The 15430-nt window shown below is 41.3% G+C and overlaps 1 protein-coding gene across 1 annotated transcript in view; it reads right to left on the bottom strand.

Moving 5' to 3' along the window:
• The window catches only part of LOC111953345 (low-density lipoprotein receptor-related protein 1B-like), a 232446-nt gene that overhangs the window by 125537 nt on the left and 91479 nt on the right, over nt 1-15430 (bottom strand). Inside the window, 8 exon segments of the mRNA XM_070435534.1 lie at nt 284-423; nt 673-826; nt 829-859; nt 3071-3293; nt 4776-4938; nt 5066-5326; nt 7069-7197; nt 8021-8140. Coding sequence (XP_070291635.1) covers nt 284-423; nt 673-826; nt 829-859; nt 3071-3293; nt 4776-4938; nt 5066-5326; nt 7069-7197; nt 8021-8140 — 1221 coding nt within the window.

Genomic DNA, 15430 nt, shown 5'->3' with positions numbered 1-15430 from the left:
TGCCAAAGCAACGCTTGAGACAAAGTTAACGGGGAGCATTGAAGCCGACCAAAACAAAGATGAATTTAGTTTTTTACCAGTCATCAGTAACAGGCAGAGAATGAGATGTTGTTAAGGGTTGACTAGATGTGATGTTCAGTAGACCTGACAGAGGAGCGCACTGGAGCAAAGTTGCAGACATTTGGTTCGCGTGGGCGCTGTCACTAATTATAGAAGTTACTTTGTCCCTGACTGACACTATGACCGTCAACATATGACATAATATGTCCTAATATGAACTTACTCTTGCAGGATTTTCTGTCACTTCCCAGTACAAAGCCTGTTCCACAGCGACAGGATCGGGATTTGTAACTTCCACTGAGCAGACACATGTGAGAGCATCCTCCTTTTCTTCCAGACGGATCGGGATCGCACGCATGAGTCCTGACTGCAGAGGGAGATAGGAGACGAGGGTAGATACCAGACACACGACACACACACACACACACACACACACACACACACACACACACACACACACACACAACAACACCACACACACACACACACACACACAACACACACACACACACACACCACACACACACACACACACACACACACACACACACACACACTCACACACACAGCTATCTTCTAAAACATGCAAGAAACTCTATATTTGCTTTTTACCTGTTGTTGGGGCGAGTTTTTTGGTAAACACGTATTCCCACGGAATTCTCCACGGTGGTTACAGTTTGAACGTCTGCTACGTTCAACCGATTTATCTGTAAAATGTCCACTTTTGTTCCTTTCGAGGGCTCGGTGCGAGCTGCAAACAAATATCTTCAAAGAGTGATAATCCGTGGAGGTGCAGCAGCTGGAAGACAAAGAGAGCAGTATGACAAGAGGAAGGAGGAGCACAGTGCTATAGAGCAACGCTAGGCTATTTTATATGTTTCATTCATCTCAACTTAATCCCCAGGTAAACACCTTTGCACCCAGCTAGCAAATAACGTTCTGAGAATCCTATCCTTAGAGCTTGGTGAGAGCGTGGTTGTCCTATGGTTGATTTACATATAATATTCCATCCACAGGAGGTTGGTGGCACCTTAATTGGGGAGGACAGGCTTGTGGTAATGGCTGGAGCGGAATAGGTGGAATTCCATTCACTCCATTCCTGACATTATTATGAGCTGTCCTCCCCTCAGCAGCCTCCACTGATTCCAACAACATTCTTGGAATGGTGCAGGATACCCAGCTAGCACATAACATTCTGAGAACCATATGTTTCTTAGGTGGGAATTTCTGTACATCAGCATAACGTTTCCTCATGGTTCTATTTAAAGTAATGTCTCAAATTGTTCAGAGAATGTGAAGAAGCAATTTATTTCCTGTGGGAATTTCAGTACTTCAGCATAATGTTTGCTACAGGTTTCCTCGTGGTTCTATTTAAAGTCATGTTCTCAGAACATTGAGAAAACTTTTACATGAAAACCCCAAGAAGACATTAGTAATGTTCAAAGAACGTTCTGAGCATGTTATTCAACATATACAGTGGGGAGAACAAGTATTTGATACACTGCCGATTTTGCAGGTTTTCCTACTTACAAAGCATGTAGCGGTCTGTAATTTTTATCATAGGTACACTTCAACTGTGAGAGACGGAATCTAAAACAAAAATCCAGAAAATCACATTGTATGATTTTTAAGTAATTAATTTGCATTTTATTGCATGACATAAGTATTTGATACATCAGAAAAGCAGAACTTAATATTTGGTACAGAAACCTTTGTTTGCAATTACAGAGATCATACGTTTCCTGGCATTGTATCGGCATTGTATCAAATACTTGTTCTCCCCACTGTACATTCCGTTCTCAGCGTCAACAAAACTCCCTGTCCTCTATCTTGTTAAGTGTGTTCAGCTGTGTAATTGGCCACACCTGATCTTAATGAGTGCTTGTTTCCTTTGAAATGGGGTCTGTTTGAATAGAATAAAATGAACAGCTTTGTATGAGTTAAAAAAATCATGGCATGCTACAGTAGCTCCATCCTGGTTGCACAGTGGAATAATTCCATGGATAGAGATCAGAAGATCATAGGTTTGAATGTCACTGGTGCCGTGCCACAATAAAAAATACATGTGTTTGCATGTCCTATCTATGCTTCGAGTTCAGAACAGTTGACCCAAACTAAGCTAGCAGTGTTATTAATAGTCTTATCGAAACATGCTCTCAGAACATGACTTAATTACCTTCAAATTACCTATAATTTAGAAAACCATAGTAAAACATTCTCAGAACCTTCCTGCAACCTAAAAATGTGTGTCCCCAGAAGAGGCAACATCTTCATTTATGGCTTCGTTCCCAGAACCAATGGGAACCAAATGTGCTAGCTGGGCATGCTCTTCCACTCCATTCTAATCCATTGGAAAAGGCTGTGGCTAGGGGATATAGCAGCAGCAGGAATGTACAGTAGCATTGGTTACGTCTCTCTCAACCCTATTCCCTCTGTAGACCACCACTTTTGACCAGAATAGGATGCCATTTGGGACGTAACCATTGTAAACTCTCTAGCACACACAGCTAGATGGCTTCTTCACTCCAACCCCCTGGCAGGTATCCAGGGTCAGGACTATGTAGCTTGTGGTGGCAGGTAGCCTAGTGGTTAGAGTGTTGGTCTTGTAACCCAAAGGTTGCAAGATCGAATCTCTGAGCTGACAAGTTAAAAATCTGTCGTTCTGCCCCTGAACAAGGCAGTTAGTCCACTGTTCCTAGGCTGTCAATGAAAATTAGAATTTGTTCATAACTGACTTGCCTAGTTAAATAAAACATTTGTTTTGTTATTGTGAACATTCCCAAAAGGCAGGGACAAAGAAAGTCCACTCTCATCAGAGTATTCACTCCACTACTTAACGAAAGCTTAGCTCATTTGGACTATCTTATTGAATCCTCACGAAGTACCACTAAAGTGAGATCAACTGGTATGCCCTTTGATAAAATAGTATATGGTTTCTCTGAAACAAAGAATGATTGAACATTGGAAATGGGAAGATCATAGGATAACAACTGTCACACGCTGTACTTACAGAGCTTTCATGGATAACAGTGTGCCGGTTGCTCCCATTGTAATCCACCACTTCGATATAGTCCAGGGCAGCATCTGCCCAGTAGACCAGCTTTCTAACCAGGTCTAGAGTAACAGCTGTGGGCTTCTCTATTCTGTTCTCCACTATCCTGGTTCTGTTGGTTCCGTCCATATTGCACTGTTCCAACTTGGCTGTACTCCCCAGATCCGTAAAGAACATTTTCCTGAAAAGCAAGTTGAATCCCAGGGTATGAAACTGATTTTAATAGAATCAAACCACAATTGAGAATCAATGTACAGTAGGCCTACAGTTTGGACTACGGATGGAAATTAGCTTTGTTGCTAACTCCGATACTAACATTATCATGTTGAACCTGAAACATTGAATAACGTGCACTGTCCCATAAACAGAAATCAACTGTGGAATCACAATAGAAACGGTCCCTCCTTGTGATTCCTATTTCACACGCCAGTCACATACAGAATTTGTCACATGCAATGTTGTGCCGCAAATTGATGGTTTTCATTCAACCATATTTGAAAGCTCATTCGAACAGTTAAGTAGTGTTTTGTAATTAAATAAATCAATGCCACCAATCACGAAGCTATTCTAAATGCAGCCAACCAAATGCACCACGCCAATTACTTATTTCAGCATCAAGTCTCTTTTCAACACTGAGCTTCAGAACAGAAATATGACTGCATGTAGAGTTTACCTTCACCCTTCACTTGTTTTTGATGAGACCCAGTATGATTAATCTATTAAAAATGTATCAACCCTCAAATTACTAATTTGAAAAATGTAATTGGTCTATGCAAAACAACTGTATCGGATCACATCAGGCTGAGACAATATCGCTACACGCTTTTCATTCATTTCTACAATCCAAATCCGTTTTAGCACTACACTATAACATTTTAAGTTAACTCGAGTGGAATCCATTGGAAATACAGGGAATCCGTAGAGAGTACCTGTCTACATTCCCTTTGTCATCTGACAGATATCATAGGAGTAGAAGGGAGTCATTTCCCCCTGAAGGAATATCGCATCTATAATTGAACACGTTGGTCCTGGAATATTAACCCCGCTCACTTTGATGATGTCAAAGCAACTCTGTTGCGTGTGAGTGGCACGGGAAGATAGCACATTCTCCTGACTGCAACTGATTGCTAAGGTGCAGGAGCCGCTTACATCCAAGTCAGGAATACCACAGGTTTGGAAGTCTAAGCCTTAACATAGACTGTCTCAAACAGCATGATATTCCCTATACAGCGCACTTTTTGTTTTTTACTGAGGCCCATAGGGCTCTGGTCAAAAGTAGTGCACTATATAGAGAACAGAGTGCCATTTAGTTTCTTTTTCAGCTGCCGGTGGCACTCCGTATTGACAGCTGGTACAGCTCTGCGTCACATACAAATACAAGTCTGCTCAAATTGAGTTGTCAAATGTTGTGAGCTGAGTCAGTCTGATTTAAAGTTTAAAATGAATATATATGTAAAACATCTGTAGAAATTGAAAGTAAATATAGTGGTGTCTTTAGCTGCTTTTAGAAAATGAAAATATATAATATGGTTCCACTACAATGAACCTTAAATCAAACAGAAAAAGACGTGTTGGTACAAGTACAGCAGCTGATGACGAGCTGAGGCATATTTAAAGACTGAAAAAACTTGCACAAGATACATTTCTCAATTTCTCAACTTACCCCATCAATGAATCGAGAGCAATTCCACCAGGGTTTTGCAGATCCAGATCGACTATGGTGACACATGTGTTGTCTTGTTCATTGCAGACATATATTCTTTCACTTACTCTATCCACAAAGTAAATGTTTCTTGTGAGCCAGTCTATGGCAAAATGTTCCACATCTACAACCAAATGAAAGAAAGTACATAATAACAAAGACATTGTGACAAGAGCAATTTTTTTTGTTAGGGCAGCAACATCCAAACCCTTTATGATCAATATTTCTACATCATTTGGACCGAAACTTACTCTCTAGATTCTCTCCTATCCTTACGCTTCGCATCTGTGAAAAGCCTTTTAACTTTGTCATGGTGGCACACCAAAGCTGACCGTTGGAGTTTGTAGAGGAGATCCAACATAATGATTCCTCCTTGTAATAGAAATCGAATGTGTGAATCGTCTGATTAGTATCCAATTGCTTTAGGTTGGGTATAGAAGACCCATTGAGGTGTGTGACTGTGATATGTTCTGTACTCGCAATCAGCAACACAGGTGGTCTGTCCCCAGGATCTGAGAGAGAGAGAAGAGAGAGAAGAGAGAGAAGAGAGAGAGAGAGAGAGAGAGAGAGAGAGAGAGAGAGAGAGAGAGAGAGAGAGAGAGAGAGAAGAGAAGAGAGAAAGAGAGAAGAAAGCAAGAGGAGAGGAGGAGAGAGGAGAGAGAGAAGAGGAGAGAAAAAAAGGAAGAAGAGAGAGAAGAGAGAGAGAGGAGAGAGAGAAGGAGAGAGGAGAGAGAGAGAAGATAGAGAGAGAGAGAAGAGAGAGAGGAGAGAGAGAGGGAGAGAGAGAGGAGAGAGGAGAGAGGAGAGAGAGAGAGAAGAAGAAGAGAGAGAGAAGAGAGAGGAGAGATAGAGAGAGAGGAGAAGAAGGAGAGAGAGGAGAAGAGAGAGAGAGAGAGAGAGAGAGAGAGAGAGGAGAGAGAGGAGAAGAGGAGAGAGAGGAAGAGAAGAGAGAGAGGAGAAGAGAAGAGGAGAGAGGAGAGAGGAGAGAGAGAGGAGAGAGAGAGGAGAGAGGAGAGAGAGAGGGAGAGAGAGAGGAGAGAGAGAGGAGAGAGCAGCAACGTCAAAACAGAGCATCTGAATGACTTTGCTTCCACAAATCTCTGATTAATTCTCTATAACAAATTGATATAGACAAGCTTTTACAGGTGTCTATATAGCTTTGACCATTACAGTGCAAGCAGCATGTTAAAATGTTAGTAGTCCACTATTCAGCTAGTTTGGGATTTTGAATTTACGGCCACTTTCACAATTGCTGCTAATGTCCTGTCACTGTTTAGGTTCCATTATTTATGGACTACTTCAAAGGGGAAAGCCAACTACTGTTGATATCTTTCTAAGGGGTAGCCCACTACTGTATATCCAGCAGGAAAGAAAACAAAGGATTGTCACCGGGTGTTTTACAACTGTTATTGACCTGGGAGACATATGGGTGCTGAAAGTATGGGAAATGTAAGGAGGTGTGTGTATGTGTGTGTGGGTGGGTGCGTGTGTGCATGGCCTGGACTTCTATTCACCCATGAAGAGCGTGATTTACCACTCTAAGGAAAGTTTAGCTCACACAGTACTTGAGTAATGGAAGTAATGCTAGTCATAAATCAGGGTTCCCTCTCTTGCTAAATCCTTTCCTTTAAAGGTTATGTCTTAAAGGAAACTTTAATAAAGGACACTTCAGGATTTTGACAATGAAACCCTTGATCTACTTCCCCAGAGTCAGATGAACTCGTCGATACCATTTTTATGTCTGCAAGCACTTTTAAATAGGTAACTAACTAACAATAACACAATTGCTAACTAGCGTTAGCGCAATGACTGGAAGTCTATTGTAAGTGCTAGCGTGCTATCCGCTAACGCTAGTTAGCATTGGCGCACCTCTATAAAAATGGTATCCCCGAGTTCATCCGACTCTGGGGAAGAAGATAAAGGGCTTCATTGCCAAAATCCTGAAGTGTCTCTTTAACATCCCTCTTGTACTATCTGCAACAATTGTAAAGTTACCTGATTGAATCATCAGATTATGTTTGCCCTAAGGGGCAAAGTAACACAGAACAGCAAAGACATGTAGACATTAAATAGCTCAAGTCGTGTTACAGGTCGGCTATAAATGTTCACCAGATGAGTCTTCAATATAAAGTTCAATTCATATTGATTAGATGGAAACCCTTGGTTTACTTCATGAAACAACACATTCTACATGTAAAAGCTCTCCATCAAAGACATGCTGCACACTAAAGCCATGATACATAATTCATCTTACCGGTCTTGGCTTTACAGGACCTTCTGTTGGGTTGTAGGATGTATCCATCTGTACAGCTACATCTATATGATCCAAAGGTGTTCATACAGGTCTGGCTACATGTGTCATATACTGCGCAGTCGTCGTGATCTACAGTGAGGACAAGAAGTTGTTAGAAAACTAAGTGCAGTTAGTTAAGTGCACTTAAGTGCACAGTGCACTGTGTTTAGGTAAAAAATGACCTAAACACAGTGCATTCGGAAAGTATTCAGACCCCTTGACTTTTTCCACATTTTGCTACTTTACAGCCTTATTCTAAAATTGATGACATTGTTTTTCCCTCATCAATCTACACACAATACCCCATAATGACAACGCAAAAACAGGATTTTAGAAATGGAGGAAGAGGAAGAGTCTTGGTGGTTCCAAACCTTTTCCATTTAAGAATGCCACTGTGTTCTTGGGGACCTTCAATGCTGTAGAAGTGTTTTTGTACCCTTCCCCAGATCTGTGCCTCGACACAATCCTGTCTCTGAGCTCTACGGACAATTCCTTTGACCTCATGGCTTGGTTTTTGCTGGGTCTAAATACTTTTGTAAATAAGTTATTTCGGTTTTTTAATTTCTAAAACCTGTTTTCGCTTTGTCATTATGCGGTATTGTGTGTAGATTGATGATATAATAAGGCTGTAACGTAACAAAATGTGGAAAAAGGGAAGGAGTCTGAATACTTTCCGGTTCATAAACCTGGTTTAATGCGGCCCCAAAATGACACCTCAAAAGTGTCACCTTCACACATAAAGTATACAATATACGTGTGTCCATTTAGCAGCTATTCCAGAATGATCCAAATATGACTTACTGTATTGTCAAACTTAAAAGAGCTACCATTCTTTTTTTGTCATCAGTATGTCAATATCCACCACCCATCCTTTTGATATAGATGAATAGCCTTTTTGGCTGTCGGTCCTTACCTCTGCAGGCTCGACCATCCTGTTCCACCTCGAAGCCATCAGCACAGAAGCAGAACGTCATGTTTCTCATTTTGACACAGCCGTACTGACACAACAACTCTTGGCACTTTGGCTGGAGTTCTGGAAGACAAAGTAAAAAACCCGTGAAAATATACCCTTTTGTTGTGTATAGGTGGTTGACATTGCCGTGGAAATGGCAATGACAGGTGTTATGTCATGTTAATACATCACTAATGTCTCTGGGCTTCAGACTTGAAGTTTCTAAGTTGAATTGTAATTTCCTTTCTTACTGCCAAAAGAAGGGAAAGAGGTGTGAAAGATTTGAACGCCCCAAAAGAGGACATAGAAACCCTTTTAAAATAAATGAGCTGTTTATCCTTTGGTGTGGATGATTTATTTCACAGCGATTTCACAAAGTTAATTGTTGTTTAAAAGCTGCTAATGTTGATACATTTCTCCGAATTAGACGCCACCTCAAGGTTGCTGTCAACAGGAAAACAGTTAGGTAGAAATGTAAGGTCCATTGTATGAAATTCATCACTTCCTCCAACAGCAATAACTGCTCTTAATCAGATTCATCAGTCAGAGAGCTGTCCATGGCTACGTCCCAAATGGCCTGTACCCTATTCCCTATATAGAGAGATCAGAGCACTGGCCAGAGCACTGGTCAAAAGTAGTGCACTATATAGGGAATAGGGTGCCATTTGGCACACACAGGCTTCCTGCTGTTCTGTCAGCATCTCTCTACACCTATTTTGTATTTATTGATTGGTGGAAAAATTTGAGTGATTTATACTCTTGTACAACATGCGCGCCACTGCCACAAATTGCAATGACTTCAATAGCCAAAATATCATTCAAAAGCATTTATTTCCTCATTAACCTGTCAGCGGCTAACCTTGGGAGTGTGAAGCAGAGTTATATCTATTTATGTCAAGCAGGCTAGATCGCTAGAGCCATCACACACAGCATTAATGAATCAATTAGTCGGTGAACTTCACTTTAAAACTTACATGCATTCACTTTGATGCGAGTCTAGCTTTTAAACACACTKCTTTCTGTACTGAAACATTTCCAGGTCAGCTCTATCCCATCTCCCACTGATTACAAACAGCCTCTTCATTCTCCCATGATGCCTCACCAGGACCACTAGGGAGTTGACCAGAACTCATAACAACTTTTCCTTCTGTGAAAAGCAATAGGGCTGTTCTGGTGGTGTTTGAGTAATATGGCTGTCCCCCAATTCCCATCGTCTGTACTCCCCACAGAGATGGCGATGGTCCCCCACATGGATGGACATGGATGTGGGTAAGGGCTCCACTGCTGTGAGGAATTGTATGGGTGTTTGTGTAGACTGGGTTGATTGTGCTCAGTGTTGCTGTAAAGGTACAGTAGATCATAGTGACCCCCTCCTGGTGGTGAGATGGATCACCTCGGCGGGCCAGCGTCCCAGACCTCAGCCCCACAGCAGCCCCATCAACCCCAGGCAGACCCGACAGCTCTATATCTTGTTTACTGATTCCCATAGCAAACACCTGTGTCGGGTCCTGTGTCTGGTCTCTGGTTAGTGGAGCACGACGGTGGCGGAATCACCTTGAGGATTCTCCTGTGTGAGTTATGTGGCTGTAAATTTACCACAGTGCCATGGCAGCGGAGCGCAGGGGAGGATCCCACACTGTCAGGTGTCTTGTTTAATGGCCTGTTTCACAGTCAAACGACATTATCAGGAGTAAGAAAGGCAAATAATGCCTAGCGTTCCTTGACTTTTCACTATATTTTCACTGAAACTTAACTTTTTCCAGAATATAATCTGTAAATCTAAACTAGTCCAGATTTGTGTATATATTGGATAGAACGCCCACACACCACAACTATGGCTTCTGGTTTAGCATGTGAATGGAGAAGAAGCTTGTGGATGTGGTTCCTAGGGATTAGTTCATTTTGCATTCCACTTTTTTACATATCATATTTGATTGGTGAGTTTGTAAATTACCTTTTTGCTTCAAATGTCACACGACCTGAGGAGCAGAAGACCTGTAACTGACGTTTCAACCGCGGTGGCAAACGTGAATGGCAATGGCGCCGACTTCAGTCCAACTGTTACAGAGGCTCATGTGGTCACACTCCCCACAGATCTTCAGAACCTCCGTACGATTCTGGTCTGGGAAATTACAGCTACCATTGCCACTCAGCAGAGCTTTCCTTTGTCTAGATACCTACTGAAGGACTTTTCATCACTTTATTACGCCCTATTGATCATTCGTAGATGTAAAGACACTTGGCCCCTTTTCGTTTTTGTAACAGGGACACTGTAGGACACATTGTACGTGTTGCACTGATTGAAGACTCCCTGAGTCAGGACAGTTCCGTTTCATTGTTATGGGGTCTTTGTTTTGGTTGATCTGTTGACCTACTTTACCGTTTTGTGAATGCCTTTTCAAATGTATTTCACTACTGGTGCTATGGAGCCTCTCCGCGTTAGAATAGGAAGGTTTTATGTTATATGCGCTGAAGCTGCGCAAACTTCTTCCTGCTGTCTCCATTCGCTGGGGAAGGAGACTTTGGGTTTGGGTGGGAGGGGACGGGACGGGACGGGGAGTGAACTTTTTTGGTCCTATTTTATTATTATTTTAATATTTGTTTTTCTTTTTTTATCAGTTTTCTCTGTTATCTTTGCAAATGCTTGGTCTGTTTTCACACCTTTTTCATTTCAATATTTTAGATGGCTAACAACGCTAATAATAGTAATATGGGAATAGGTCGACCTAATCCGATAACCTTTTCATCTTGGAATACTCTTGTCAAGAGGTCTAGGGTCTTCTCCCATTTGAAAAAGCTAAAATCAGATGTGGTATTTTTACAAGAGACCCATTTACGCATTAAAGATCACTCAAGGCTACAAAACTCCAAGTTTAGTCAGGTTTTCCACTCAGACTTTAACTCTAAAGCCAGAGGGGTTGCAAGTAAAATAATACATTTCTCTACTACTAATGTTATGTCAGACAGTAATGGGAGATATTTAATCATAACTGGCACCATTTGGCACACACCTGTAGTACTGGTGAATGTATATGCTCCCAATTTTGATGATGTTGAATTTGATAAAGGATTGCTGGGGAAAATCCCTTCTCTGAACACCCGTCTTTTGATGTTTAGCGGGGATCTGAATTGTATTATTAGCCCGGCTTTAGACCGCTCCAACCCCAGAACTATGTCTCCTTCTGCTATGTCAAAGTCTTTCTCCGATTTTATGGTTTAGAATGGGTGTTTCAGATTTCAGAATCCCCAGGCAAAAGAGTATTCTTTCTTTTCACATGTACACCATTATTTTTCTCGTATTGACTATTTCTTTATTGATCATAAGTTATTTCCAAATGTCACCTCTTCTGAATATTTACCCATTGTAATTTCTGACCATGGACCTTTAGCCCTCGACATAGTCCTATCAGGATAAACTCGTACTCCTCTCTGTTGGAGATTCAATTCTCTTCTCCTGTCTGACGCAGACTTCCGTAACGTTATCTCCACTTCTATTGATAATTTTCTTTTTTCAAATCAGACAAGCTCAACATCTCATTCTCTCTTATGGGTATCACTTAAGGCCTATCTTAGAGGAGTATTATGTATTACTCTTCTCATTTAAACAAAACTCGGAAAGCTAAACTAGAAAAACTCTTAAGCCATCCTTGACTTAGACCATCAATATGCCCTGACTCCATCTCCAGAGCTATATAAGCAACGCTTGAATTTACAATCTGAATTCAATCTCTTGTCCACTACAGACGCGGAACGGTTACTATTGCATTTACGTGGTATGAACATGGCGATAGGGCAAGTCGTCTGCTCGCACACCAATTAAAACGCAGAGCTGCTACTCGTCTGATTCCCCAAATTAAAGATTCCTCTCATAGCTTGATTTCTGACCCTACGGGGATCAATGACACCTTCAAGTCTTTCTATTCCTCCCTGTATACATCTGAATTTCCATCAGATACTGCTAAGATGACTACATTTTAGGGTGAACTGGAGACTCCCACAGTTGAGGCTGAAACTGCAAATGACCTTGATTCCCCTCTCAGCCTTGAAGAAGTTATTCAGTCTATCAAGTCAATGCAGAGCAGCAAAGGCTATGGGGCCTGATGGGTTTCCAACTGAGTTCTTTAAGAAATTCTATACCAAGTTAGCCCCTTTACCTTTATCTATATATAATGAATCACTTGAACGTGGCTCGTTGCCACCTACCCTAACAGAGGCTTCAATAGCGCTTCTCCTTAAGAAGGGGGAAGACCCCACTTCCTGTTCTTCATTTAGGCCCCTAAGCCTCCTTAATGTGGATGTAAAAGTGCTGGTGAAGGTGATAGCGAGGCGTCTGGAAGTAGTCTTACCAGGACTCATATCACAGGAACAAACCGGCTTTATAAAGGACAGATATTCATTTTTTTACATTTGGACGCTGTTTAACCTTATTCATTCTAAACAATTCTCCAACTCCCCTGAGGTGGTAATCTCCCTAGACGTAGAGAAGGCATTCGACAGAATTGAATGGGAGAACCTATTTGCTGATCTTAAAAAATGTGGATTTGGAGTCAAATTTAGCTCATGGATCTGTCTCTTGTATACATATCCCCAGGCCAGTGTCTGTACCAATGACACCGGTTCTGATTATTTGGCCCTGGAATGTGGACACGCCAAGGCTGCCCACTGTCCCCTTTATTATTTGCCGTCGCCATTGAGCCCCTTTCAGTAGATTTACGGGCGTCCTCCTTTTTCCAAGGTGTAACACGGGAAGGAGTTGAACGTAGGTTATCATTATATGCAGACGATTTGTTACTCTATGTAAATAACCCTTTAACCTGTTTATCTTCTATCCTTTCTATTCTGGAGAACTTTACCTCCTTCTCCGGTTACAGGCTGAATCTCTAGAAAAGTGAGTGCTTCCCAGTCAATCCAGAAGCACTATAGCTCCAGCAGACAGACTTTCCCTTTCAGCTTAGCCGCTCTGGTTTCAAATACCTTGGAGTAAATGTAACTCGTTCATTACATGCTCTTTTTTCTGCAAACTTTTCTCCCCTTCTTGCACAAATGAAAACACATTTTCAGAGATGGGGTAGCTTACCACTATCACTTATAGGAAGGATTAATGCTGTAAAAATGAACAGTTTACCCAAATTCCTTTATCAATTTCAATCTATCCCATTGATTTGACCAAAGTGTTTCTTTAAGTCAACCAATCAGGCTGTTACCACATTTATCTGGGGAGGAAAGGTACCCAGAGTCAGTAGATCTTTATTTCAGTGATGTTTAGTGGAGGGCTGGCACTACTCAACTTTATATACTATTACTGGGCGACCATTTTCAGAAATTGCCATTCTGGTTACATGCTCCAGATACCCCATTGTGCCACCTAGAGGCACATTCTTGTATTTCTGCATCTCTACCTGCTTTACTCTGCTCTGCTCCTCTCTCCCAACATCCCCCTCTCGCTATACTCGCAATCCTGTAGTGCTTTCCACACTTAAGATTTGGTACCAGTTTCGACAGCATTTTTAATTGTCCTCTGCATCTACTATGGGTCCTATTGATTAGAATTACTTATTCCCCGCTTCCCTAATAGATCATGCTTTCTCTCACTGGACAAGGAAAGGTATTAAGTCCTTCCCTAATAGATAATGCTTTCTCTCAATGGACAAGGAAATGTATTAAGTCCTTTCCTAATAGATATTACTTTCTCTCAATGAACAAGGAAAGGTATTAAGTCCTTCCAAGACTTATATGTAAAATTAATATTTTCTAGTTTTCCCAACCTGGCCTCTAAACACTCTTTGCCTCCTTCTCACTTTTTCCGTTACCTTCAAATTAGGCATTGTGTCTCCTCACAATTTTCTGGCTTCCCTGCTCCACCCCCTTGCCAACCCTGGGATGGCATATTGACTCTATTATCTCGACAGAAAGCAGTAATTTGTCAGATCTATCTGTGTATTTTGTCATTGGACAAACACTCCACCAACAAAACTAAATCTGCTTGGGAACGGGAAATGGGTGTTGAATTTACACAGGAGTGGTGGGATGAGGGGATTGATAGAATATTGGTTGTTCCATACAATTTAAGGTTTTACATAGAGTGCATTTTTCCAAATCCAGATTGTCTGAAATATATCCAAATGTAAATGAAGAGTGCGATAGATGTCATGTCTCACCATGTGACCTTAGTCACATGTTCATTCAATGCTCTAAAATACAAAATTACTGGGATTCTATTTTTAAAACTGTATCTGAGGTGCTTGAAATTAACCTGCAGCCATGTCCCTTGAAAGCTGTTTTTGGTATTCCAGAAGACTTGTTCTCCTTGGATCCCAAACATGCCCATATTGTTACTTGTACATCCTTATTAGCTCGACGTAGAATTCTTCCCAGTGGAAGTCTGCTCAGCACCCCTCTACTTCTCAATGGCTCAACAATGTAATGTTCTTGCTAATGCTTGAGAAAAATAAGAATTCCGATGGAGGTTCCGATGATACATTGGTTATAAAATGGCAACCATTTATATCATACTTTAATGGCTTGCAGAGGCTTCCCTCTGATGAGATGCTTTAAGGTTTCCCAGTAGGTGTTACCAGTAGTCATTACATAATAGGTACAGTCATCAATATAATGCTATCCAGTCCAAGCAAGTTTGTTTACTGATCATTTATTTATTTCTGTTTTTGTATTTTGAATCTGTATTGAGTTGTTTGTATATTTTTTCCCCCTGTATCTTTGCTTGTTTATTTGTTGTGATATCTCTGTAGAATTTTTGTTTTCTAGGACCAAATTGAGGGAGGGTGTGGGGTGGGTTGGCTATATGGGGTGATCAGGGTGGGTGGCTAGGACAGGGTTGGGGGTGGGTGGTTGGGATATAATCGAGGTGGGTGGACTGAGGTAGGGCGGAGAGGTAGGGAACGGACTAGGGGGCTTGGGTTTATGTGTTGTGTGGAGGGAGGGAGGAAGGGAGGGATATGGTAAAATCTTTGTACTTACATTAATGTACATTTAGTAAAACTTGAACATTTTTTATTTATTTTTTAAAACACACCACAATTATCTAAACTAACATTAGGGTGATGAGATATTCCCAGTGCATTGTAATGTCTCGTTTCCTTGGAAACGTGCATTGCATCTCTCCTGCTTTGCCTCTCATTGAGAATGCATGGCTGTACTCTTGATTCTTAAAACCCTCTTGTTGTGTTCCGGTCGAATTGGACCGATTTACAAGTTTTCTCTCTGAAAAATGTAGTTCATTTAATCTGATTGTCATAAGGTTCCATGACTTTGTCCACACAGTGCATCTGAACACTCTGAACAACACTGAACACTCTCACTCCCCTTCTTCCATGGCAACCCCCACGGGAACCTTTCCCAAATAGAATCTTT

This window comes from Salvelinus sp. IW2-2015, linkage group LG27 (assembly GCF_002910315.2).
Source record: "Salvelinus sp. IW2-2015 linkage group LG27, ASM291031v2, whole genome shotgun sequence".
Classification (NCBI taxonomy): Eukaryota; Metazoa; Chordata; class Actinopteri; order Salmoniformes; family Salmonidae; genus Salvelinus; species Salvelinus sp. IW2-2015.
The sequence above is the reverse complement of the archived record's forward strand: the minus strand, read 5'-3'. Positions and strand labels throughout refer to the sequence as shown.